This window comes from Loxodonta africana, chromosome 22 (genome assembly GCF_030014295.1).
Source record: "Loxodonta africana isolate mLoxAfr1 chromosome 22, mLoxAfr1.hap2, whole genome shotgun sequence".
Taxonomy (NCBI): Eukaryota; Metazoa; Chordata; class Mammalia; order Proboscidea; family Elephantidae; genus Loxodonta; species Loxodonta africana.
Genome location: NC_087363.1, coordinates 39,302,555 through 39,330,526, shown reverse-complemented (window position 1 = coordinate 39,330,526; position 27,972 = coordinate 39,302,555). Strand labels below are relative to the sequence as shown.

At 42.8% G+C, this 27,972-nt stretch overlaps 1 protein-coding gene across 5 annotated transcripts in view; it reads right to left on the bottom strand.

Moving 5' to 3' along the window:
- Positions 1-624: 624 nt before the first annotated feature.
- The window catches only part of TMEM40 (transmembrane protein 40), a 58,365-nt gene continuing 31,017 nt past the window's right edge, over positions 625-27,972 (bottom strand). Inside the window, exons 2-12 of one of the 5 annotated variants that reach the window (XM_010589957.3) lie at positions 21,158-21,238; positions 20,435-20,539; positions 13,279-13,368; positions 11,818-11,871; positions 9,661-9,696; positions 9,042-9,074; positions 8,610-8,657; positions 4,273-4,344; positions 3,792-3,866; positions 3,235-3,297; positions 625-2,429 (exon numbers count right to left, since the gene is read on the bottom strand). In XM_010589957.3, coding sequence (XP_010588259.1) covers positions 2,410-2,429; positions 3,235-3,297; positions 3,792-3,866; positions 4,273-4,344; positions 8,610-8,657; positions 9,042-9,074; positions 9,661-9,696; positions 11,818-11,871; positions 13,279-13,368; positions 20,435-20,539; positions 21,158-21,238 — 677 coding nt within the window. In that variant the 3' untranslated portion in view covers positions 625-2,409. The remainder of the gene's footprint in view (positions 2,430-3,234; positions 3,298-3,791; positions 3,867-4,272; positions 4,345-8,609; positions 8,658-9,041; positions 9,075-9,660; positions 9,697-11,817; positions 11,872-13,278; positions 13,369-20,434; positions 20,540-21,157; positions 21,239-27,972) is intronic. The other 4 variants (XM_010589960.3, XM_064274861.1, XM_010589959.3 and 1 more) reach the window with 4 other exon arrangements.

Sequence of the window (27,972 nt, the reverse complement as noted above, 5' to 3'; positions counted from 1 at the left end):
AGGAGTCTGAAGAATCCATCTTTTGAGAGGGCCCTCCTTTTTATATGAATACAATGAGGCCCTAGGGCTCCTGTTTCTATCCCTCCCATACCACCTCTCCACTCACCAAGGCCTGCTGGTTTATCTGTCTTATTTCCCCTTGTGTGGTAGAGGTCACTGGACTCTTCCCCTCCCTAGGAGGCCCAGCGGAGACATGACAACTAACTAGCCCAAGGAGAAGAGGAGCATCTAGTCGGACCTGGTGTCCCAGGCTTTGATGTTAGGGCTGGACCAGGAGCTGAGTGTTGACGAAATGCAACATACAGCAGGAACTCAAGAACTCTTTATTCTTCTGTGGAAATTCCTAAAACATCATTTAGAACATTGTCTTAGAACAAGAGTAAAACACTCTCATAGTACGAGTTGCTTTGGGAAGTAATAAGGCTTTCGTCACTAGAGATGTGGGAGCTGAGGTTGGAAAACCCCAGAAATGAGAGAACATTAAAAGTCCTTAGGTCTCTAGTCTCATGGTTTCCAAAAGATTAATTTTTCAGCAGCCACAGCGATTTGAGCAAAATAAGGACACATAGTAAGATTTTCATAAGATTAATTTATTCAATTTTCGACTCCATTTTGTTTCTATAATTTTTCTTTTTTTTTTGGTGCAAAACTGTTCTTTCTTTTGTAAAATGGTGCTGAGAGTAGGTGATACTTGTTGTTTTTATTGTTCTCAATTGGTAAAGAGTTGGTAGCCCCAATGTTGTGGGGGTCCCCCTCCACTTAAAAAATTTTATATGTCTGAGAAATCCCAAAGTCTGGGGGAATCATTGGGCCACTCCAGCTCCCTCAGGGACGGGCGCTCTGCCTGGGGTGGGAGACTGGATTAGCCATGCTCTATAAGGCAGCTTGGCATAAGGAGAACTCAGGCTTGGATTCAATTGCAGCTCAGCCATTTACTTGCTGTGTGAACTTAAGCATGTTACTAAGGGGCTTTTTGAGCCTCTGTTTCCCCATCTGTAAATTGGGGATGATTCCACATGTCAAGGCTGCTGTGAGAATTACATCAGATAACGTATGTGAAAGTGCCTGGACCACCATAAAAACCAAAACCAAACCTGTTGCTATTAAGTCGATTCCAACTCATAGTGACCCTACAGGACAGAGTAGAACTGCCCCATACGGTTTCCAAGGAGTGCCTGGTGGATTCAAACTGCCGACTTTTGGTTGGCAGCCATAGCTCTTAACCACTATACCACTAGGGTTTCCTGGAGCACCATAAGTACTTGAAAAAGTGTCCTCCACGAGTCTATGAGCTCGATGAAGCCCGTTCTTCTCTTCTGCTAGTCAAAGAATTTTTATTTCTTCATTCTTCCTTTATACTCTCACACTGGTCTCATCTTCTGTGTGTTCTCTAGTTTGTCACTGTCCCTCTTGATATTTAAGTCTAGAACTGAACACATGCTATAGGTGTGGCCTGGGCAGTACAAGGAGGACCTACTATCACCTCCTTCAGTCTAGACACTATAACTCTATTAATGAAACCCAAGTTTGCAATGGGTTTTGTTTTGCACCCTTACATCACTCTTTTAGTATTTGTTGAGCTGAGAATACCTAACAGCCCAGATCTCTTTCACAGGAATGTTTGCAAAGCCCTGTCTCCCATTCTGAACCTGTGCAATTGAAATCCTAGACCTAAAGTGAAGGGCTGCACATTTATCCTCTTTCATACTTTATCCAATAGGACAAAGTGTCCTCCCTGACTAGATGGGGTCAATGTGTCCTCATGCTCAAGAAACCCAAAGGAATGTTTAGCTGACTCTCTTTAGTCCAGGGAAGAGACTGTTTATTTGAATCTTGATGGAGTTCAGGCAGTGAAGCTGGTGCTGGATGGTGGGGCTGAGGGGAGATGCCTGGTTGTTGTGACTCTAGTCCTCAATATTTCACCTGCATCAGGGTCACCCGGGGGCCTGCCCTGGTGACTCCATGTCTCAGGGCAGCGGACTGTCTGTCTGTCCTGGGATGGCTGTATAGGACCTAAAAGCCCACAGACTAGGGATTTGAGAGAATCCATGACCCCAGAAAGATTACAGCTTGCAGGGCCTAGGGGCCTCCTACTGTCTCCCGAGAGGAGGGACAACCCAGAGTCCTCCTGCTGATCTAGGTACTGGGAAGGTCTCAGACACCCCTGCCCACCCTCTCCCTTCCCTCCTGACCGCTAGGTTGCATGCCAACACTGCCCAAATGATGCCCCGGCCCCAGGCCGGTGCCAACGTTCAGATCACATGGGAGGAAAAGCTCTTTCTTTATTGCTGTAGCTTGGCCCGCCTGCGCAGCTCCCACATGTCGCTCTGTCACTCCATCCTCGTGGGCTCAGGCGATGCAGTGGTGGTCAGACCGGGGCCTGGCCCAGCTGCCTGCCCGGCACTGGCCTTAGTCAGTCCTCCTAAACCCTGGAAGGCAAAGCCACAGGATGGCATGAGATTCTGAAGGAAGACAAGCCTGGTCCCTACGCTCCCAGATGCCCAAACACCCGCTCACAGCTGGAATGATATAGTCGGCCCAGAAGCCATCTGTCTCCATGACCCACAGCCATTATAGCTATTTTCCCCTTTACTAATTAAATAGGCTTAAGGAGACAGAGGGAGTTGGCTTGATGACTTGGTGACATACAGGTATTGCCCCAGCACAGAGACACACAGCCACCTGGCCTTTCCATTTGAGGCATAATGGTGGGCACTGAGCTACAGGTCACCAAAGAGGATCTACTTTTGCCCAGCTCAGCTACTCTAGCTATGTGACCCTGGACAAGTGACTCTACCTCTCTGAGCCTCTGTTTCCTCATTAGTTAAGTATAAGTAAACTACAGCCACCTCCCCAGTTGCTATTAAAAAAATAAAATCACAGAGAAGATAGCGTTTGGAAAAGTGTGAAGTATGAGAGAATGTGGAATAGTCAGATTCCCGTCACTTCTACACCGTGTCTTTCTGTTAGGGACTTTGCATCCCTTCCTCATTTGACCTTCACAACATCCTTGTGCAGTAGGCATTATTACACCCATTTTCCAGTTGAAGAAACTGAGGCTGAAAGAAGCTACAGGGCCTGTCCGGGGTCAGAGAGCTGATAAATTGGCAGAGGCAAGACTTGAATGCAGGGCCCTAACTGCAGATCTTGTGCTCTTTCCTCCTAAGCCTCATTAAAAACAGAAGACTCTGATAGGGAGAGAAGCAGTGACCATAGGAAAAACTTTCAAGTTACCCAGCACTCTAAACTTCTGAAAGAGGGGGATGAAGCCATTCAGGACACTGTGGATCCGGTATACTGTTCAAAAACAAAAGAGAAAGAGGAGTTGGGGTTTGTGCCCACTCAAGTGATATGGGATCAGATCCTTCCACCTGCCCACCCTAGACAAAAGCCTTACTCACACAAATAAAGCTCTAATGGTGGAATTTCAGGCAGCAGGTTGAGCTTAGATGATAGTGATAGTTATTATTATTAAAAACAAAAATGGACCATAAGAACAATGCCGGGAACTTGGCTGAATTCAGCACCCAGTCCCATTTATTAGCTCATTTTAGGCATCTGGCTCATTCTATTTGCCACTTTAAACTGGTTGAGTTGCATTTTTATGGAGCTGTCTAATTTTTCCACTGGGTTTGGCCAGTTATTTCACATTGACCTTGGAAGTGGTCAGGAAGAAAACATGAGCATAATGACATTTAAAAAAATGTTTAGGTCATGACCATTCTCCCGTCCCTGGCAAGCATTGTGGCCAGCCCAGCCACCCCCGCCAAGACACTGTGGGTAGGCCTTACCCAGCCCAAAGTAGATGCCAACGGTCTCCAGGGAGGCAAAGGTGATCAGGCCAACCCCGAAAGAAATAAACCAGTCTGGAAGGGAAGCCAGGGGACAGAATGATCACCCAGCAGGCCTGCCCGCCCCCCACCTCTGGCCTCCTCCCCCTCCCACCCCATCCCCATGCCACCCCTCACCGTGTGTTCCCAGCCTTCTGGGTATGCTCTACTCTCTGTGCCAGGTCCCGCATGCCGTGCCCCCATCCTTTCCCGTTTCCCCATGCCATCCCTCCCCTATGCCGCTGCTTACCCCCTCCCCGTGCCACTCCCTCCCCCATGCTGCCCCTTCCCCCGCGTCAGCCCTCTCTTCCCCCTCCCCCTTGCTGCCTCTCCTCCCCCATGCCATCCCTCCCCGGGGCCCTTCGTGCCACTCCTTTCCCATGCCGACACCCCCACCAGGGTGCCTCTCCCTACCGTGGCGCCCCCAGAACCCCCTGCTCACCTGCGTAATAGTGATAACACACCAGCAAAGCCCCGATGGCAAAGCAGAGGAGGACGAAATGGAAAAATTCGTCTGTCAAAGCAGAGGCGAGGATTACTATTCGTTTCCTTCTCCTTTTCAATTACAAAACGTGTTCCGGTCTCTGCTCAAATGTAACTTTTTTCAGGGAGGCTGCTCCTGACCACCTGAACCAAAACAGGACTCAGGCCCCACCACATTCCAGCCCTTATCTCGCTTTATTATTTTTGTAACGCTTATCATCACGCAGCGTATTTTATTTTCGTTTCTGTGCTTATTATTCTGTCTTCCCAGGGGGAGGCCAGCTCCTCCGTGGGCAGGGATTTTAGCCCGTCTGTTCCTGGCCGGATGCCAGTGACTAGAGCAGGGCTGGCACGCAGGGGTGCTCAATACTCGATTTGTGGAATGAATGTTAAACGCAACTGTAAAATAATGCAAATGTGTCCATTGAAAATTAGACGTTTCATGGTGCCCCATTCTCCCTCCCAATCTCACTTCTAAAAGTGAGTAGTGATTGGCAAAACCTTTCCGGGCATACTTACCCGCATTTTTTAATTAAAAAAGGGGGACCAATCTGTATACCTGCTGCTTTGCAATTTGCTTTTTCCCTTTTGTTGCCAGACCAGATCATCTTTCCACCTCAGAGCACAGAGATGTGCCTTCTTTTCTGTGGCTGCCTACTGTTGTGTTGTATATAAATTTACCCTAATTTATTTAACTGGTCCGCCATTGATGCGGGCACCATGGTGGTTCAGGGGTAGAGTTCTAGCCTTCCATGCAGGAGACCTGGGTTCAATTCCCAGCCAATGCACGTCAAACACAGTCACTATCCACCTGTCAGTGGAGGCTTATGGGTTGCTATGACTAAGACAGACTAGAAAGAAAGGCTTGGCAATCTACTTCTGAAAATCAGCCAGTGACAACCCTGTGGATCACAACAGTGCAATCCACAACCAATTGTGGGAATGCTGCAGGACCAAGCAGCATTTCATTCTGTTGTGCATGGGGTCGCCTTGAGTTGGAGGTAAGATGACAGCAGCTAACAACAACAACCATTTATGTAACTGTTGTTGTTAGTTGCCGTCAAGTTGATTCCAATTCGTGGAGTGAGTCCTTCTGTGTTACAGAGGTGAAGTGCTCCATAGGGGTTTCTTGGCTTCAGTCTTTATGGAAGCAGACTGCCATGTCTTTCTCCCTCTGGGTAAGTTCGAATCGCCAACCTTTAGGTTAGCAGCCAAGCACTTAACTGCCTGTGCCACCAGAGCACCCGTTTATGTTGTTGTGTGCCATCGAGTCGATTCCTATTCATAGCGACCCTATAGGACAGAGTAGAACTGCCCCATAGGGTTTCCTAGGCTGTGGTCTTTAGGGGAGCAGATTTCCAGGTCTTTCTCCCACTGAGCTGCTCATGGGTTCAAACTGCCAGCCTTTTGGTTAGCAACCGAGCACTTAACCATTGCACCCAGGGCACCTAGAGGTGTCCAGTTTTTTGCTGTTACCACCGATGCTGCACAAACATCACTACAAGTGAACCTTTGTGCACCTGTGTGGTAGTTCTGGAGGCCTGATGCCTACAAGTGGAATTGCAGGCTTAAAGCGTTCACACAGTTAAGAGGTACCGGGAGGAGAGGAGAGGCAGGGCCTGTGCCTGGGGCAGGAATTCAGGGGCTGTCTTAAAGGAGGCCTCTCTGTGCTTAGTCAGGCACTGTGGAGGACCTGGAGGGAGAAGGCAACTTTCCTGCTTCCTCTGGGGCCGGTCAAATGACTGTGATTATAGGAGATGCAAAAACGGTTATAAAAAAAGAAAAAAGAGGGCATTTTAGAGAAGGCTCCCTGAATGAGGCAGGTTCCCTGTCTGTGGTATTGAGGCAGCTGGTAATGTGTCCAAGTTCAGTGCAGGTCAGCCACTTGATGTGCTGTGATGCTTTGGACAAGCGTCGTAACCCTTCTGAGCCTAAGCGTTCTCCTTGATAAAATGAAGAGAGCAACCTCTATGTCCCTGTGAGGATGGATGGGAATCGGGATGGGAAACTCCTTTGTTCCGACTTCAGGCATCCACACACCACCTTTGTGATTTTTACCATCTCCATGTACCACTGCCTACCACCTTCACCATTTTGTGCTAATCCAAGTACTGTCTGTAATACTATTTACTGAACATTTTTCTTTAGATTCCTTTTTTCTTAAATAAACTTTTTAAAAAGGAAACTTTATATCACAATAGTAAATGGGAAACTAGGATCCCCTGTCATAAAAACAAACACAATGAAAATAAAACAAGATGGTTAAGTTCTAGCCAGACATTGTTATCTAAAAGGCTCTGGAACACAGGGAGAGTCCTGCTCTCTCTGTGTTCCAAAGCGAAATTAGGAAAGCTCGGTGCGGCATCAAAGGCACAAACCGAGACTGTCCTCTAGGAAAGAGGGTGGAAAGGGGAATTGCTTTCTTGCTTTGCAGTATAATTTCATGTCCTGAAGCACCTTGGACATGGCCTGCACTTCAGGAATCTCAGTTTTAGTGCAACGAACCTCGCTTTATAATCCAGGGAAATTAATCAGCATGCCCTGGTTTATCCAGCCGGACAGGGGCAGGACCAGCAGCTCAGACCCACATCTCCCCAATCCCAGAAGGTGGGGTTTTTGCAACCATTTAAGATGCTTCTAGAACAACTGCCATTTGTTAATCAAAAACCTGTTCTCTTAAGAGGACGAAAAGACAAGCCACAGACTGGGAGAAAATATTTGCGAAACAACTATCTGATAAAGGAGTTGTATCTAAGATATACAGAGAATTCAACAATTAAGAATTCAACAAATAAGGGAGTAAACATCTCAATTATAAGATCTGAACAGATGCCTCACCAAAGAAGACAGACAGATGTATATGAAAAGACGCTCAACATCGTAAGTCACTAAAGATTTAAACAATGAGATACCACTACATATCTGTCCAAGACACTGACACCATCAAATGCTGTCAAGGATGTTAAGCAACAGGAGCTTGTGTTCATTGCTGGTGAGAATGCAAAGCACTACAGCCACTTTGGGAAGCAATTCTGGCAGTTTCTTATAAAGCTATCCGTAGGCTTACCATACAATCCAGCAATCACACTCCTAGGTATTCACTCAGAGGAACTGAAAACTTAAGTCCACACAAAAACCTGCGTACAAATGTTTATAGCAGCTTTATTCATAATTGCCCAAAACTGAAAATAACCAAGGTGTCCTTCAATAGGTGAACGGATAAACAATCTGTGATCTATCCACACAATGAAGTATTATTCAGTGATTAAAAAAAAAAGAAATGAGCTACCAAGCTACGGAAAGACATACAGTAACCTTAGATGCCTACTGCTAAATGAAAGAAGTCAGTCTGACAAGGCTGTAACTGTATGACTCCAGCTACATGATATACAGGAAAAGGCAAAACTATAGAGGCAGTGAAAATATCAGTGGTTGCCAGGGGTTTGGGGAAGGGGAGGAGGGATGACTAGGTGGAGCACAAGGCATTTTTAGGGCAGCGCAACTCTTCTGAATGATGCTGTAATGGTGGACACAGGATAACCCAGACACCACCAAACACATGATACTATGTCAAAACCCACAGGACTGTACAACACAAAGAATGAAGTCTAATCGTTTATATTAGTATGGTTAATAGTAAAGTGTCAATATTGGCTCATCGACTCTAACAAATCTACCACATGAATAAAAAATATAAGATGTTAATAGGAGAGAGTGTACAGGGGGCAGGGGATAAATGGGTATGCTCTGTACTTTCTGCTCCGTACTTTCTGCACGGTTTCTCTGTAGATCTAAAATTGCTCTAAATATAAAGTGTATTTGAAAACAAAAACAAACTGTGATCTCTCCCCTCCCCGCTCATCTTTCCAGGCCTGAAACAGAGGTGGTCCCTCTAGTTCTCCTGGCTCCTTCTGTAGGGTCTAGCCAAGTCTGACCTCATGGCTTCCTCAGCCTGGCCCATTTCTAGCACCCCCCACCCCATCCTGCCACAACGCCTGGAGAGCCTTCATCATCGTAGTGACTGTGTGTAGCAGAGAGAGAGAACAGGAACAGGGGTCAAGCCCAGGCCCTGCCTCTTACTTGCTGTAAGACCACTCCCCATTCTTGAGTCTGTTTCCATATCTGTAAATGGGAATAGCTGCACCACCTTTTCCAGGTGATTCTAAGCAGAGGAGTTTGCATGTAGGGCACATGACAGGGGCGGGATATGATTGTTCTAAGCCACCAGCTGACTTTCTTCAGATAGAAATCTGCCCCAGACAGGCAGAAGCTGCCTTGAAACGCTAATTTCCTTACCATCTTTCTTGATATTCAGTCTTCTTAATGGAGAGGCCTCCACTTCTCCTTAGGAACAAGGGAGAGATAAGTGCTTAACTCTGACGTGGGAAGAGTAGCTTTTCTTCCCTGACTGAGAATTGACCTCAGGGGTTCTTCTTCCTGGGCCAGAGGGCACTCACTGCAGGGCCAGTCAAGGCAAAACTGTGAAGGGGGGGTGGCTGTTCCTGGGGCCCCGACCAACGCCCTTCTCCTTCACAGATCTTAGTCTGCATTCCATATCCCCTGAGCCTGGAGGTCCCTTTCCTGAATCATGGTGACCCCTGCCTGGTGACAGCGTCCCTGCTACACCAACAAACCCTCTCAGGCTGTTTTGTTGCCCTCCCTACCCAGCCCCCACTCCCCTGGAATCCAGGCCGCCTCCCACTCTCCTCTTTGAGTTTGCATATTTACCGCTTGCTGGGTCAGAGCCTCTCCTCCGGAGTCCTGGAAATTAGAAACACATTAGATCAGCTTGGGTCCTTAACAGGGGCCTCCCTTCTGGGAGAGCCATAGGCCCTGCTCAAATCCTCCAGCCCCCTGAGGGATCTTTTTCTCTAGTCATTGATGGTTATAATCGCCTTGTCTCCTACCTGGATCCCCTTTCTAATCTGCAGGGGCTCCTGCCTCATGCTGAGTCCAGGCCAGAAAACCCCAAAAAACTCAAACCAAACCAGTTGCCATCAAGTGGATTCCGACTGATGGTGACCGCATGTGTGCAGCATGGAATTGCCCCATAGGGTTTTCAATGGCTGTGACCTTTTGGAAAGAGATTGCCAGGCCTCTCCTCCGAGGTGTCTTGGGTGGCTTCAAACCACCAACCTTTCCACTAGTAGTTGAGTGCTTAACTATTTGCTCCACCCAAGGACTCCAGGGCCAGGGCTCCAGGCCCCTCTTATACCTGCTCTCACTTGGGAGTTCCCATCTCCCACAGTATGTGCATTGACAAAGGCTAGCCCTCACAGGGCAGACAGGCAACACCCAGGCCTTGCCACCAGCTCCAGTGACCCGTCTCCCCTAACCAGACACTCACCTGACTCCCCAGAGGGCACCATCTCTCCAGGTGCACCTGCACAGAAGGAAGAGCAGTGGTCACATAGCCATCATCATCTGGCTGGGGAGAAGTGACTCCAAGGGGAACGTCTCTCACAGGCTGACCTGGAGTATGTCAAATGGGGACAGGAGCAAGCTGGGGGAAGGGGCGCTGTTCCATTGAAAGGGGACGCTACCCCCAGCCAGCTGAAAACTGTCTGTCCAGTGTGACAGGTCTTCCAATTTTCCATGAGAAGCCAGACTCCCAGGTTTTTATGTGAAACCTCCTGATTTTTTAAAAAAAATGTTGGCAACTATCTTATTTCATTAGCTCGAAGATGCCATCATTTGTAAGACTTGACATTTTATGTACTACAAGCAAGAAAACTCCCTGCCAATTACACTTGCAAGTTGCTAGTAATGGTAATTTAAAGATATTTGGAGTTTTAAGATGCATCTTTATTTCGGAGATGTTCAAATGTGTAAAAATGTGAGTTGTAGAATTGATTAAATGTAGCAACTAAAAAAAAAACACTCTGTGAGCCAAATAAAACATATCTGCATACAAATGGGCTTCAGTTTTCCACCTCTTTCTGTTCTGTGCCTATCCTGGTGCAGGTGCTCACACCTGATCACGTGAACCCCAGCCCCACCTTGGTCCTGAGTGGTGGGAGCCAAGCTGGGTTGTATACTAGGACCCTTGCCGCGAGTGGGGCCTGGGGGTAGCCTGTGGGTCAAGCCCCTTGTCTGGGCTGCCTAGGAGTGGAGTGAGCTGTTCTGAGCTGCAGCCTCCCCATCAGTGCGGTCTGGGGCGTGGCTTTCCCGCCTCATTCACCAGCTGCTCTGCCTATTCTAGTTCTCTAGCGATCCCTCTCCTAGTTCTGTCACCTTCTTCCTGTCAAGGGCAGGCAGGACCCCTCATGATGACCACCCCCAAGAGTCCTGGTCCCGTTACACTTCTTGTACTTCAGGTCGGCCCCAAGACACAGACATCAGAAGGGGACACTCAACACATGGCTGTGAACAAACACTCTACACACTGCAAATGGTGGCACCATGTGTGAAATGACCAAAGAGTGGCCAGTCCCAAGGGTACAGAGAACACATCCAGAACATCATGAAATGAGACTTAAAAATATAATTTACTAAATACCTCCAAGGTCTTGGGGGAAGTAATTCACAAGTAAGTGATTATATTTTCTACAGTGAATATGAATTACTTGCATTATGAGAAAAAAAAAATGCTAAACCCTTGTCAACATTACGGTTTCTACCTTTTTGTATACCCAGTGAAACCTTTCTTTTCTTAAACTACTTGAGTAATTAAAAATATTTTTCTAAACAAAAAAAAAACCCTCAAAAAACAAAAAAACACCCAAATCAGAAAATTCATATAAACAAAATAAATATATTACCCACAGTACTACCACCTAGAGACAACCACTGGTTATATTTTTATGCATAACAGATGACTCATTTTTCTTTGAATACACCTATATATATGTATTTTTTTCTGTCATTTTTCTTGGGTTATTACCAGGTGTGAGGAAACTAAGTAGATTTTGCAATGGTTGGGTTAAACAAAGTTCAATAGGCTTCTCCTTTAATCTGGCAGTTTGTATTTGTCAGGCTCTTTTGCAAACTGGCTTACTCCCTACAAACTCCCCCATTTCATCTAGCAAGTTCTACCAAGCAAAGCGCCATAATATTTATAATGCTTCACTATAATAATGATGGCACTTGGAAACAATTATTCCATAAAATGAGTTTCGCAGAAATGAGATCCTGAATTTCCCCTTGCATGTTTAAAGAGCCTAGTATTCCAAGAGAGAACGCACTGATTATGTCCTCTTTTGCTGGTTGGGTAGCTGAGACCCAGAAAGATTAGGTGACTGATCAAGGTTACCCCACAAGTCAAAGTTACAGCTTGGAAGAGGCTGTAAAATTTCCTCCAGACATCACCATGGTAGAAAAGGCTCATGTCCCCGTCCCCATCAGCCAATGTTATAACACTATCTTTGTCACATCTTCTATATTTGCCTGGGACTTTTCAGCTTACAGGACATCCTCATGACCTTATTTCCACTCCAAAAATTTCTAAACCCCCATGTCCTTGGTCTAATTCTGTTTTCTCTGAAGCCACTGGATGACTGATTACCTTCATAGAGCTGAAGCCCATCCTTTGAAACGTCAGGCTGAACGTGCTCGGCACCTGGTTGAGACACAAACCCCTTTAGTCAGCTCTCCCCAGTCACAGTGGCTCAGGGCAGCCTCAGTGTCCCACATGTCTGAAGCCTTAAAAGGTAACACAGGCCCTCTGTGTGCATGTGTGTGTGTGGGGCGGGGGGGTGGAGTGTGAGTCTTCAAGAGGCAAGACAGCCCTACAAGTGCTTCGGTTTTGCATTGACACCCCTCTCAGAGCCCCCAGAGGTAAAAGCCTTCAGTTTACTTAGAATTGGGGACTGAGAGGGACTGGGACTTATTCAAAGTCAATAATAATAGTTGCCATTTATTGAGTACTCACGATGTACCAACACTATACTAAAACCAAAAAACCAAACCTGTTTCCCTCGAGTCTGCTCTAACTCATAGTGACACTGTACTAAGTATTTATGTTTAATACTTCATTTGATCCTCATGGAAATCCTATGAAGAAGGTATTACTATCGCTCCCACCCATTTTAAGATAAGGAAACTGAGGCTCAAAAAGTTAAATTATTCTCCCAAGGTCATACAGCCTATAAGTGGTAACTCCAAGATTCAAACCCAGGTCTATCTCCAAAGCCTACATTCAACTCAACTGCAGCTTCATGGAAGCATTTATTAAGCACCTCGTGTGTGCCAAGGTTCTGCACTAGATATTAAAAAAAAAAAAAGCCTGTTGCAGTCCCGTTGATTCCGACTCAAGGCCATCCCATATGTTTCACAGAGTAAATTGTGCTCAATAGGGTGCATAGAAAAAATTATCTTCTTCTGGTTATAAAATAAAATATGCTAATGTAAGCTATAGATTTTAGTTAATACTAACTGATTAATAATAATTTAGTTAAAAATAATAATAATTGGTTCATTAACTGTAACAAATGTACAATGCAAAATGTTAATAGGAGAAACAATGTAGGGGGGAGGTATATGGGAACTCTGTACTTTTTGCACAATTTTTTGTAAACCTAAAACTGCTCTAACAAACTAAGTCTATTAAAAATAAAATAAAATGTGCTTATTGTAAAACATTTATAGTATAGGAAAGTTCCAAAAAAGAAAACAGAGATCATTCATAATTATACCATCCAGAGATAATCACTTTTTGATATTTTCCCTTCTAGTTTTGTTTCTAACCAAGTATGTGTGATTTCTACAAAACATAAAAGAGATTAAATTAATTATATAATTTGATGTCTTTCTTTTTCAATTCACAGATACATGAAGAATGGAGCTGTAACACAGACAGGGTGTAGCATCATTTGTCTAACTAATTCCTTGTTGTTGAACGTTTAGGTTACTTCGTATTTCTGCTCTAAAAAAAAAAAAAAAAAAAAAACTTTTTTTTTTTTTTATAAACAATAAGGAAACTCTGATGGCATAGTGGGTTTAGATTTTTTTTTTAAAAATCCCCTACCAGGCGAGCTGTCCCTGTGTGGGTGTCCTGCCACCAGTCTCCGTCGATGTTTTCTGGTTACTCTGGGGTGCTGGTCCTCACCACTGCCTTCTGCAGGGAACAAACATAAGCTGTAGGAGAACCTCAGCCTGGAAGGAGCTGAGGATATGTTCATTCTGACTGTGACTCTAATACTTTGCAACATGTTTTCTCCTTTTCAAAATGGGCAATTGAGAGCTTGACATAACTAATGCCATAATGACACTCTAAGTAACCTGTAAGTTTTTTTTTATTGCAACAGCTGCACTGGTCTCTTTCCAAAAGGGTGCAGGGCCTTCTCAGCTTTTGCGGCCTTGGTCTCCCTCCTCTTCTTTGTTCTCTTAGGAAATGGCCTTCAGCCTGCAAGACAGCAGCTAGGAAGGCTGCCTGGCGCTTTTGGTCTGCAACTTTCTCTCTTGCTCCTTATCTTAGTCAGAGTAAACTTGGCAGGCCAGTTCCACTAGCTGAGAGATTTTTATGTAAGTTTTTTTGCCTGTTACAAACATAAAGACTAGAGTCCAGATGTCCGGCATGCATATCTTTAGTTTAATAAAGAGTTTCTTGTAGTTGTTTTGTGATGTATATGACCATCTGTGGACTATGTGCTTGAAAACACTAGGTAATTCTTGCCAAAATGATACATAAGCTCTTATGTAAAAATTGCTTTTCAGGACTCCATAAACACAGCCTGCATTGCTGTCAGAGTTTCTGTTGGTGTCACCTCCTAAGAAACTTTCTCTCTCTTTCTGACTTCGAGTATGTTTCATTGGCTCGACTACTCCAGGGCACAGGCCCTAATCCAGTAACATGAACACAATGCATCTCAGAATTTAGTTCAGGCGAGGGGTGTGGTTTGGAGGAAAGAGCTCTACCAGGGGGTGGTGTGAGGGTAGGAGACCTGCCACTGCGTGACAAATCACTAAATATCTTTGTTGGCTTCTTGTCTACTTAATATTTCCGTTGGTGTCTTGTCTACTTCATAAGGCTTTCATGAAGATAAGACAAGTTCATATTTAAAAAAACAGTTGCCATCAAGTCAATTCTGACTCATGGCCACCCCATGTATTGAACAATAGGGTTTTCAAGGCTGTGATCTTTTGGAAGCAAATCGCCAGGTTTTTCTTAGGGTACCTCTAAGTGGACTAGAACCTCCAACCTTTCAGTTAGCAGCTGGGAGCTTAACAGTTTGTGCTACTCAGGGACCCCAAGGTCATATAAGGTATCATATTAGTGAGGTTAAAGGTTAAGCTGAGGTCACATCCCCTGTAGAAAGCCCTTTCCAACTGTCCCAACTCACACTGATCTTGCCCACTCCTCTGGGGTTTTTACAGCATCAACTGTCTGCACTTGATACACTGAGCTTGAGGGTTAGTGGTCCTTGGATGCTCATTTCTCCAACCCTCTTGAGTTCCTGAAGGACAAGCCTTGAGTCCTCCACTGTCCCAAGGGTGCTCAGCCTTGAGGGAGCTTGATAAAGTCCTGAACAATTACCCGGTCTTTTGCACACTTGGACCAGTCAGCATTCCAGGAATACAGGCCCAGTAGTTTCTGGCCCCAGGTCTAGCAGATGCCCTTTCCGCAGGATGGCCAAAGGGCTGAGCTGTCCCTCAGTGTGCTTGGGGACCTCCTGATCAATCATGGATAATTTTTACAAATCCAGAAAATCAAGTTGACTGTGGTTCAAAATCAGTGCATACGCAATCTCAACTAGATACAAAGAAGTATCAGGAAGGACATCGAAATGACAACAGTAGAGATAAGATTGTGAGTGACTTCTATTTTCTTCCCTTCTGTATTTTAAGAAAAAAAAAACGTTTTCATTACTACAAAGATAACGACTGTTGCAAAAAAATCAAACTGCACAGAAAATAAATAAAAAATCCCCCAGATTTCATCAGCCAGGGACAACGTCCATCAACATGTGAACAAACGTTATTTTAGCTCTCTCTATAATAGACTCTTAATTTACATAAAAGGTATTATAGGATATGTGCTGTTTAAAATGAGGACAATTTTTTTAAATGCTCTCTAACGCGACTTTTGAAAAAAATAACTATTGGCAGAAAACTAAAAAAAAAAAAAACCTGTTGTCATCAAGTCAATTCTGATTCATAGCAACCCTAAGACAGGGTAGAACCTACACCATAGGATTTCCAATGAGCAGATGGTAGATTTGAACTGCTGATCTTTTGGTTAGCAGCCAAGTTCTTAACCACTACTCCACCAGGGCTCCATGGACAGAAGGATTCATTATTTCTTACTGGTGTTGCCAGTACCCATCACAGAACCTGGCACCTAGTTGGTACTTTGTAACTGCTTATTGAATACACGTAAGGAATACACTAACATTTATTTGGTGGTTATTTCCGGGTAATGGATTAAGGGTGATTTTTTTTCTTTCTATTTCTCTATCATAGCCATTGAAAATCCTATGGAGTACAGTTCTACTCTGAAACACAGGGAGTCACCATGAGTTGCAATCAACTTGATGGCAACTGGTTTTATATGTATATATATATATGCCCTATATTTCCTACAAGGAGTCTGGGTAGTACAAACTGTTTGCAATTGGCTGCTAATCTAAAGGTTGACAGTTTGAACCCACCAGCAGTTCCAAGGAAGAAATGCCTGGTAATCTGTTTCCATAAAGATTCCTGTTGTTAATTGCTATCAAGTCAATTCCAGCTCATGGCAACCCCATATGTGCAGAGTAGAACTGCTCCATAGAGTTTTCAAAGCTGATCACCAGGCCTGTCTTCCAAGGTACCTCTTTGTTTACAGCCAAGTAAACCCTATGGAGCACAACTCTACCCTGCAATACATGGAGTTGCCATGGGTAGGAATCAACTCAATGGCAAAAGATTTTTTTTTTTTTGACAATGTGCCTATGTATAACCCACTGCTGTAGAGTTGATTCTGACTCATAGTGACCCCATAGGGTTTCCTAGGCTGTAAATCTCTGCGGAAGCAGACTGCTACATCTCTCTCCTGAGAAGCCACTGGGAGTTTTGAACTGCTGATCTTTTGGTTAGCAGTCAAGTGCTTTAACACCAGGTCTCCTTATGTACCTATGTATAACCTTTTACAATTGAAAAAAAAAACAACAAAACTTAATTTAAAAATAATAGGATACCTTAAAACCATAAGATACGTAGGGAGGGAGTGGTTGGATTCTAGACCATGAGTTGGGGTCCTGCGTGGAGAGGCAGGCTGGGAGCTTCAGAGTGGGGCCCCCAGGTTCAGGCCTTTAGAGCTAGGGATCACTGTCAGCCTGGAAGAGGGACAGGTCTGATTCCAGCAGCAGACCAGCCACAGTGGGTTGGGGACCATTATCCTGAATGTCACTCTGTCTCTGGGCTTCTAGGACTGTCTGTTTTCCTGTTTCCTCTAGGACTCTCTGGAGTTTGGGAAATTACAGCTAGTCCCATGCCTGGGGCAGAGACCTCTCCCTTGAGGGAGAGCATTGGCTGGGGAGCTGTGCTTCCTGAGAGTCAACCCGATTCAGAAGACAGAACATCCCTTCCCACCCAGGGAGAAGAAATCAAAGGACAGGCCACAAACAGCCCCTCTGCTCCTGAGAGCTCTTCTACCAGAGCTAAACCTTGTAGGTGGCCTGGTTGTTTCTGTTTTGTTTTAAAATAAGGGCAGTGGCCTCCTTTCTAGTCCCGTGAGGAGAGTGGCTGCAAATCAACCTATGGTACCCACTAATCACTCTCCCTCCACTGTCTGCTGAAATAATCATTCATTCTGTGTCTTTCTGAGCCCTAGGGGCTCAGTGGTTAAGAGCTCATCTGCTAACCAAAAAGTCAGTAGTTCGAATCCACCTGCAGTTCCTTGGAAACACTATGGGGGCAGTTCTACTCTTGCCTATAGAGTATGAGTCAGAATCAACTCGATGGCAATGGGTTTCTGTGCCTTTCTGGTCTTTCTCCTTAAGCCTCACTCTCATTCTTTGCAAAACAAGGACATTAGATTAAGGCAGTGCTTTACAAGCATTTTGTTATTAGCAGTGGGAACCCTTTCATCAAATAATAGCTTAAGTCGGAGTTCATAATGTAAAAGAGATCACAGTGAAGGCGCTCTGGTCACCAAGGTGTAGTCCAGAGCCCATGTTCCCTGGTCCTCCTGATTTCAGAGAGACCTCCAGGGAATCCTAAGTTATTGAGCCTTTTTACAGCAGGTCAGTTGGTCTCTCTGTACCTCAGTTTCCTCACCTGTAAAGTGGGAATAATAGTAGTACCTTCCTCAGAGGGTTGCCGTGAGAATTAAATGAGTTATTATGTACAAAGTACTTGGAACAGTACCTGGCACATAGTACGTGCTCAATAAATACTAGTTTTTTTTTTATTTTTATGATGTTGATGATGATGATGCTATAAATTCAACATCATATTTTGAATTAAAAGAATATTCTACCCATTAAAGTACTTGTGAGAAACTTATATAAGGATATGATTTGTACAAAAAATCCAAAAAGTAAAAGCTATTGCACATTTTATGAGAATCTCATTTTATGAGAATTATAAAATGGGGGGGGGGAATCTTAATAATAATAGCTATTTTTAGAGCTTTTACTATGTCATAGGTTCTGTTCTAAGACATGATATGTATGAAAAATTTAATCCTCATAATAATCCTATGAGGTAATAACACTTGGCATCATCTGCATTTGAGAGATGAGGACACTGAGGTACAGAGAGGTTAAGCAATTTATCCAAGGACACACAGCTAGTTAGCAGCAGGGATAAATTTGAACCTAGGCCGTCTGCTTGACTGAATCTATGTATTGACCACAGCACTAGGGTGTCCCTATAAACCTAAGTGTCAGAGTAGAGGAGATGCAGCTACATGAGGGCTAGTTAGCAAACATTAAAAACAGCTACAAGGATATCACAGAATAACATGCCAAAATGCTTATGGTAAGATACAAAACTTTTTTTTAGCAGAGGACAAAATTGTCTATATGATCAGATTACAACTGTGTACAAGTTATACGTATAGTAGATGGGCTCTAGAAGGAAATGAGAAGAAAAACAATTGAAGCATCAAGTTGGGGGATTATGGGGAATTGTTTTTGCATGTAAAATTTTGGAATAATATTGTGAGATATATATATACACATGTATATATAAACCCTGGTTGTGCAGTGGTTAAGCACTTGGCTGCTAATGGAAAGGCTGATGGATCAAACCTACCCATTGGTTCCATAGGAGAAAGACTTGGCAATCTTCTCTGTAAAGATTATAGCCTTGAAAACCCTATGGGGCAGTTCTACTCTAGGAGTTGGAATCAACTCAACAGCACCTAACAACAACTATGTATACATACACACATCATATTTGTAATACCTAGAACAAAGTTTTCTGTTTTGTTTTTGTGCTTTTTTTTTTTTAATAATATTTTATTGTGTTTTTGGTGAAAGTTTACACAGCAGGTTAGGTTCCCCTTTGACAATATCCACACAAACTGTTCAGTGACATTAAAACAAACCTGTTGGCATCAAGTCGATTCCAACTAATAGAGACCCTATAGGTTAGAGTAGAACTGCCCCGCAGGGTTTCCAAGGCTGTAAATCTTTTTTTTTTTTTTCTTTTTTTAGTTGTACTTTGGATGAAGGTTTACAGAACAAACTAGCTTCTCATTAAACAGTTAGTACACATATTGTTTTGCAACATTGGTTACCAACCCCAGGACATGTCAACACTCTCCTTTCTCAAATTTGGGCTCTCTATTACCAGCTTCCCTGTCCCCTCCTAACTTCTAGATCTTGCCCCCGGGCTGGTGTGTCCCTTTAGTCTCATTTTGTTTCATGGGCCTGTCTAATCTTTGGTGAAAGGTGAACTTCAAGAGTGACTTCATTACTTAGCTAAAAGAGTATCCAGGGGCGATACTCTCGGGGTTTCTCCAGTCTCTGTCAGGCCAGTAAGTCTGGTCTTTTTTGCTTTTTTGAGTTAGAATTTTGTTCTACATTTTTCTTCAGCTCTGTCCAGGACCCTCTATTGTGATCCCTGTCAGAGCAGTGGTCAGTGGTTGTAGCTGGGCACCATCTAGTTGTATTGGACTCAGTCTGGTGGAGGCTGTGGTAGTTGTGGTCCATTAGGCCTTTAAACTAATCTTTCCTCTGTGTCTTTGGTTTTCTTCATTCTTCCTTGCTCCCGAAAGGGTGAGACCAGTGGAGTATCTCAGATGGCCGCTCACAAACTTTTAAGACCCCAGATGCTACTCACCAAAGTAGAAAGTAGAACATTTTCTTTATAAGCTATGTTATGTCATTTGAGCTAGATGCTACCTGAGACCATGGTCCCTACAGCCTAAGCCCAGTAATTCAGTCCCTCAGGGAGTTTGGGTGTATCTATGGAGCTTCCATGACCTTGCCCCAAGGCTGTAAATCTTTATAGAAGCAGACTGCCATATCTTTCTCCCGAGAAGGGGCTGGTAGGTTTGAACCTCTGACCTATCAGTTAGCAGCCGAGCGCTTAACCACTGTGCCATCTGGGCTCCTACAGTGACATTAGTTAGATTTATCATAGTATGTTAATGTTCTGTTTAAATGTGTTCAGTTTATTCCCTTTCCAGTACTCTAGTTGCCCTGTCCCCTTATATTCTCATCTTTGCTTTTGAGAAATTGTTGACCTTTTGGTCTCATACTGATGGTTTTAAAGTAGGGAACCGATCTTACGGGTAATATCCTTTATCTTGTGTGCCACTCTATTTCGCTAAAAGGTGATCTCAGGGGATAGGCTCGGTTCTAGGTTTAGAGTGTCTTAGGGCAATAGTCTCAGGGGGTCCTCTGTTCTCTACTGTTCCAGTTTGTCTGCCTTTTTTTTTTTTTTTTTTTAATAAGAATGAGTTCTACTCCATGCATTTCTCCCATTCTATCCAGGACTAACTATTGTTGCCCCATAGACCAAGGTTTTACTAGTGGTTACCAGAGGCGGATGACAGAGGGAAAGAGGCAATCATGGTTTAGGAAGCCGTGAGCTTTTGTTTATGGTGATGGAAAATTTGACAACGACTATGGGTGATGGTTGTACAACATGATTAATTGATATCACTAAATTGCACACATGAAAAATGTTGAATTGGCAAATGTTGTGTTATATGTATTTTTACAACAACTAAAAAAAAATTGCTATACCTGAGGATGAGCAGGAAGAGGAGGAGGAAGACTTGTCTTTCTCATTTAGTTCTTGGGAAAAGAGTCCAGTCTCCCTGTCTTGCTCATGGAAGTTCGTGTCTCCGTCTGAGAGGCACACAGAGGTGAAGGGATGAGCATTTCCCACCGTTTCCACCCCAGCACCATCGAGGCCTGCCCTTTTCCTAGATGATGGCTTGTACTTGGGGAGCCAGGAGAGACAAACACCCAAAGCCAGTGGAAGGTGCAGGACATCAAGGCTCTCAGATGTCCCAGGGTCTTTAGAGAGGCCCAGGGTGGAAATTTCGCTAAGCTCCCCGCCCTGCCCAGAGACCACTAGACTCTAAGAGCAGCTGCCAATCTAGAATGTCTCTGAAATTTACAAATGGGATCTGAACAAGCCCTAAACCTTTTCATCCTCCAGTCTGAAGTCAGACAGGACCTTTTCCACCCTTTAAGACCTCTCCATAGAGCCAGCCCAGAGCCTTCCTGAGATTTGGGAAGCAACTGAAGGCCATCACAGCTAGAAAGTACTTGGAACAGACTGAACCAAACACTTGGTGTGTGTGTGTTCATGTGTGTAAAATTACTACTTCTCTAGAGATTTCAGCTGTAACTTGAGCCATTGGACCACAGGAGCTGAGGAAGAACTTTTCCTGTCCCACCCACTGCTGGACTCCACTTCCCATATGGCTTTGCCCACAAGGTGAGGGAAGGCAAACATACAGTCTAGATCTTCCGTTTCTCTGGGGACTCGATTGTGGTCTTGAGTCTGGGAGGAAGATTCTGAAGTCTCCATAGTCTTCCCTGGAGGAATAATAATAATAGCTAGTTAATATCACCTTAGTTAATATCCTTAATATATAAAAAACTGTACAGGTACAAGGCAGGGGGGAGGGGGCCAAGATGGCTGACTAGGTAGACGCTACCTCAGATCCCTCTTGCAACAAAGACTCGGAAAAACAAGTGAATTGATCACATACATGACAAGCTACGAACCCTGAATAACAAACACAGATTTAAAGAGTGGACCTGAGTGACGGAGACGGAGAACGAACAACTATGGGGAAGCAGCGACTGTATTCGGAGCCTGCAGCCAGCGTCCCAGTCAGTGATGGCTCGGAGACAGCAGTCGATATCAAACCACATAAAGAAGCAGACCATGACAGCTTCTACAACCCCCCAAACAAAAGAATCAAAATCTTTCCCAAATGAAGATACAATCCTGGAATTATCAGATACAGAATATAAAAAACTAATTTACAGAATGCTTCAAGACATCAGGGATGACCTCAGAAATGAAATAAGGCAAACCCCAGAAAAAGCCAAGGAACACACTGATAAAACAGTTGAAGAACTCAAAAAGATTATTCAAGAACATAGTAGAAAAATTAATAAGTTGCAAGAATCCATAGAGAGACAGCATGCAGAAATCCAAAAGATTAACAATAAAATTACAGAATTAGACAATGCAATAGGAAGTCAGAGGAGCAGACTCGAACAATTAGAATGCAGAGTGGGAAATGTGGAGGACCAGGGAATTAACACCAACATAGCTGAAAAAAAATCAGATAAAAGAATTACAAAAAAAAATGAAGAAACCCTGAGAATCATGTGGGACTCTATCAAGAAGGATAACTTGGGTGTGATTGGAGTCCCAGAACAGGGAGGGAGGACAGAAAACACAGAGAAAATAGTTGAAGATCTGCTGACACAAAACTTCCCTGACATCATGAAAGACGAAAGGATATCTATCCAAGATGCTCATCGAACCCCATTTCAGATTGATCCAAAAAGAAAAACACCAAGACATATTACCATCAAACTTGCCAAAACCAAAGATAAACAGAAAATTTTTAAAGCAGCCAAGGATAAAAGAAAGGTCTCCTTCAAGGGAGAATCAGTAAGAATAAGTTCAGACTACTTAGCAGAAACCATGCAGGCAAGAAGGCAATGGGATGACATATACAGAGCACTGAAGGAGAAAAACTGCCAGCCAAGGATCATATATCCAGCAAAACTCTCTCTGAAATATGAAGGCGAAATTAAGATATTTACAGATAAACACAAGCTTAGAGAATTTGCAAAAACCAAACCAGAGCTACAAGAAATACTAAAAGAAATTGTTTGGTCAGAAAAACAATAATATCAGATACCAGCACAACACAAGGTCACAGAACAGAACATCCTGATATCAACTCAAATAGGGAAAACACAAAAACAAATCAAGATTAATTAAAAAAAAAAAAGCTCAAAACAGGGAATCATTGAAGTCAATATGTAAAAGATCACAATAATCAAAAAGAGGGACTAAATACCGGTGGCATAGAACTGCCATATGGAGAGGGATACAAGGCGATATAGGACAATACAAGTTAGGTTTTTACCTAGAAAAATAGGGGTAAGTATTAAGATAACCACAAAGAGGTATAACTAGTCCATAACTCAAAATAAAAGCCAAGAAAAACATAACGACTCAGCAAACATAAAGTCAAATACTACGAAAATGAGGATCTCACAATTTACAAAGAAAAACGTCTCAGCACAAAAAAGTAAGTGGAAAAATGAAATTGTCAACAACACATATAAAAAGGCATCAAAATGACAACACTAAACACTTACTTATCTATAATTATGCTGAATGTAAATGGACTAAATGCACCAATAAAGAGACAGAGAGTCTCGGACTGGATAAAGAAACACGATCCGTCTATATCCTGCCTAAAAGAGACACACCTTAGATTTAGAGACACGAACAAACTAAAACTCAAAGGATGGAAAAAAATATATCAAGCAAACAATAAGCAAAAAAGAAGAGGAGTAGCAATATTGATTTCTGACAAAATAGACTTTAAACTTAAATCCACCACAAAGGGTAAAGAAGGACACTACATAATGATAAAAGGGACAATTGATCAGGAAGATATAACCATATTAAATATTTATGCACCCAATGACAGGGCTGCAAGATACATAAATCAAATTTTAATAGAACTGAAAAGTGAGATAGACACCTCCACAATTATAGTAGGAGACTTCAACACACCACTTTCGGAGAAGGACAGGACATCCAGTAAGAAGCTCAATAGAGACACGGAAGACCTAATTACAACAATCAACCAACTTGACCTCATTCATTTATATAGAACTCTCCACCCAACTGCTGCAAAGTATACTTTTTTTTCTAGCGCACATGGAACATTCTCTAGAATAGACCACATATTAGGTCATAAAACAAACCTTTGCAGAATCCAAAACATCGAAATATTACAAAGCATCTTCTCAGACCACAAGGCAATAAAAGTAGAAATCAATAACAGAAAAACTAGGGAAAAGAAATCAAATACTTGGAAAATGAACAATACCCTCCTGAAAAAAGACTGGGTTATAGAAGACATTAAGGAGGGAATAAGGAAATTCATAGAATGCAACGAGAATGAAAATACTTCCTATCAAAACCTCTGGGACACAGCAAAAGCAGTGCTCAGAGGCCAATTTATATCGATAAATGCACACATACAAAAAGAAGAAAGAGCCAAAATCAGAGAACTGTTCCTACAACTTGAACAAATAGAAACTGAGCAACAAAAGAATCCATCAGGCACCAGAAGAAAACAAATAATAAAAATTAGAGCTGAACTAAATGAATTAGAGAACAGAAAAACAATTGAAAGAATTAACAAAGCCAAAAGCTGGTTCTTTGAAAAAATTAACAAAATTGATAAACCATTGGCTAGACTGACTAAAGAAATACAGGAAAGGAAACAACCCGAATAAGAAACGAGAAGGGCCACATCACAACAGACCCAACTGAAATTAAGAGAATCATATCAGATTATTGCGAAAAATTGTACTCTAACAAATTTGCAAACCTAGAAGAAATGGATGAATTCCTGGAAAAACACTACCTACCTAAACTAACACATTCAGAAGTAGAACAACTAAATAGACCCATAACAAAAAAAGAGATTGAAATGGTAATCAGAAAACTCCCAACAAAAAAAAGCCCTGGCCCGGATGGCTATACTGCAGAGTTCTACTAAACTTTCAGAGAAGAGATAACACCACTTCTACTAAAGGTATTTCAAAGCACAGAAAATGATGGAATACTACCCAACTCATTCTATGAAGCCACCATCTCCCTGATACCAAAACCAGGTAAAGACATCACAAAAAAAGAAAATTACAGACCTATATCCCTCATGAACATAGATGCAAAAATCCTCAACAAAATTCTAGCCAATAGAATTCAACAACATATCAAAAAAATAATTCACCACGACCAAGTGGGATTTATACCAGGTATGCAAGCCTGGTTTAATATTAGAAAAACCATTAATGTAATCCATCACATAAATAAATCAAAAGACAAAAACTACATGATCTTATCAATTGATGCAGAAAAGGCATTTGACAAAAGTCCAACACCCATTTATGATAAAAACTCTCACCAAAATAGGAATTGAAGGAAAACTCCTCAACATAATAAAGGGCATCTATGCAAAGCCAACAGCCAACATCACTCTAAATGGAGAGAGCCTGAAAGCATTTCCCTTGAGAACGGGAACCAGACAAGGATGCCCTTTATCACCGCTCTTATTCAACATTGTGCTAGAAGTCCTAGCCAGGGCAATTAGGCTAGACAAAGAAATAAAGGGCATCCAGATTGGCAAAGAGGAAGTAAAATTATCTCTATTTGCAGATGACATGATCTTATACACAGAAAACTTCAAGGAATCCTCCAGAAAACTACTGAAACTAATAGAAGAGTTTGGCAGAGTCTCAGGTTATAAGATAAATATACAAAAATCACTTGGATTCCTCTACATCAACAAAAAGAACATCGAAGAGGAAATCCCCAAATCAATACCATTCACAGTAGCCCCCAAGAAGATAAAATACTTAGGAATAAATCTCACCAAGGATGTAAAAGACCTACACAAAGAAAACTACAAAGCTCTACTACAAGAAATTAAAAAGGACATACTTAAGTGGAAAAACATACCTTGCTCATGAATAGGAAGACTTAACATAGTAAAAATGTCTATTCTACCAAAAGCCATCTATACATACAATGCACTTCCGATCCAAATTCCAATGTCATTTTTTAAGGTGATAGAGAAACAAATCACCAACTTCATATGGAAGGGAAAGAAGCTTCGGATAAGCAAAGCATTACTGAAAAAGAAGAAGAAAGTGGGAGGCCTCACTCTTCCTGATTTCAGATCCTATTATGCAGCCACAGTAGTCAAAACACCCTGGTACTGGTACAACAACAGACACATAGACCAGTGGAACAGAATTGAGAACCCAGATATAAATCCATCCACATATGAGCAGCTGATATTTGACAAAGGACCAATGTCAGTTAACTGGGGAAAAGATAGTCTTTTTAACAAATGGTGCTGGCATAACTGGATATCCATTTGCAAAAAAATGAAACAGGACCCATACCTCACACCATGCACAAAAACTAACTCCAAGTGGATCAAAGACCTAAACATAAAGACTAAAACGATAAAGATCATGGAAGAAAAAAATAGGGACAACCTTAGGAGCCCTAATACAAGGTATAAACAGAATATAAAACATTACCAAAAATGACGAAGAGAAACCAGATAACTGGGAGTTCCTAAAAATCAAACATAGCTCATCTAAAGACTTCACCAAAAGAGTAAAAAGAACACCTACAGACTGGGAAAGAATTTTCAGCTATGACATCTTTGACCAGCGCCTGATCTCTAAAATCTATATGATTCTGTCAAAACTCAACCACAAAAAGACAAACAACCCAATCAAAAAGTGGGCAAAGGATATGAACACACACTTCACTGAAGAAGATATTCAGGCAGCTAACAGATACATGAGAAAATGCTCTCGATCATTAGCCATCAGAGAAATGCAAATTAAAACTACAATGAGATTCCATTTCACCCCAACAAGGCTGGCATTAATCCAAAAAACACAAAATAATAGATGTTGGCGAGGCTGCGGAGAGATTGGAACTCTTATACACTGCTGGTGGGAATGTAAAATGGTACAACCACTTTGGAAATCTATCTGATGTTATCTTAAACAGTTAGAAATAGAACTACCATACAACCCAGAAATCCCACTCCTCGGAATATACCCTAGAGAAATAAGAGCCTTCACACAAACAGATATATGCACACCCATGTTTATTGTATCTCTGTTTACAATAGCAAAAAGATGGAAGCAACCAAGGTGTCCATCAATGGATGAATGGTTAAATAAATTGTGGTATATTCACACAATGGAATACTACGCATCGATAAAGAACAGTGACGAATCTGTGAAACATTTCATAACATGGAGGAACCTGGAAGGCATTATGCTGAGCGAAATCAGTCAGAGGCAAAAGGACAAAAATTGTATGAGACCACTATTATAAGATCTAGAGAAATAGTATAAACTGAGAAGAACACATACTTTTGTGGTTACGAGGGGGGGAGGGAGGCAGGGAGGGAGGGAGAGGGTTTTTTACTGATTAATTAGTAGATAAGAACTGCTTTAGGTGAAGGGAAGGACAACACTCAATACACGGAAAAAAAAAAAAAAACATGGAAGGTCAGCTCAATTGGACTGGACCAAAAGCAAAGAAGTTTCCGGGATAAAATGGATGCTTCAAAGGTCAGTGGAGCAAGTGCGGGGGTTTGGGAACCATGGTTTAAGGGGATTTCTAAGTCAATTGGCAAAATAATTCTATTATGAAAACATTCTGCATCCCACTTTGAAATGTGGCGTCTGGGGTCTTAAATGCTAACAAGCGGCCATCTAAGATGCAGCAATTGGTCTCAACCCACCTGGAGCAAAGGAGAATGAAGAACACCAAGGTCACACGATAACTAAGAGCCCAAGAGACAGAAAGGGCCACATGAACCAGAGACCTACATCATCCTGAGACCAGAAGAACTAGTTGGTGCCCGGCCACAACCGATGACTGCCCTGACAGGGAACACAACAGAGAACCCCTGAGGGAGCAGGAGATCAGTGGGATGCAGACTCCAAATTCTCATAAAAAGACCAGACTTAATGGTCTGACTGAGACTAGAGGAATCCCGGCGGTCATGGTCCCCAAACCTTCTGTTGGCACAGGACAGGAACCATCCCCGAAGACAACTCATCAGACATGAAAGGGACTGGACAGTGGGTAGGAGAGAGATGCTGATGAAGAGTGAGCTAATCATATCAGGTGGACACTTGAGACTGTGTTGGCATCTCCTGTCTGGAGGGGGGATGGGAGGATAGAGAGAGTTGGAAGCGGGCAAAATTGTCATGAAAGGAGAGACTGGAAGGGCTGACTCATTAGGGGGAAAGCAAGTGGGAGTACGGAGTAAGATGTATATAAACTTATATGTGACAGACTGACTTGATTTGTAAACGTTCACTTGAAGCTCAATAAAAGTTATTAAAAAAAAAAAAGGTCAGCGGAGCAAGGGCGGAGGTTTGGGGACCATGGTTTAAGGGGACTTCTAAGTCAATCGGCAAAATAATTCTATTATGAAAACACTCTGCATTCC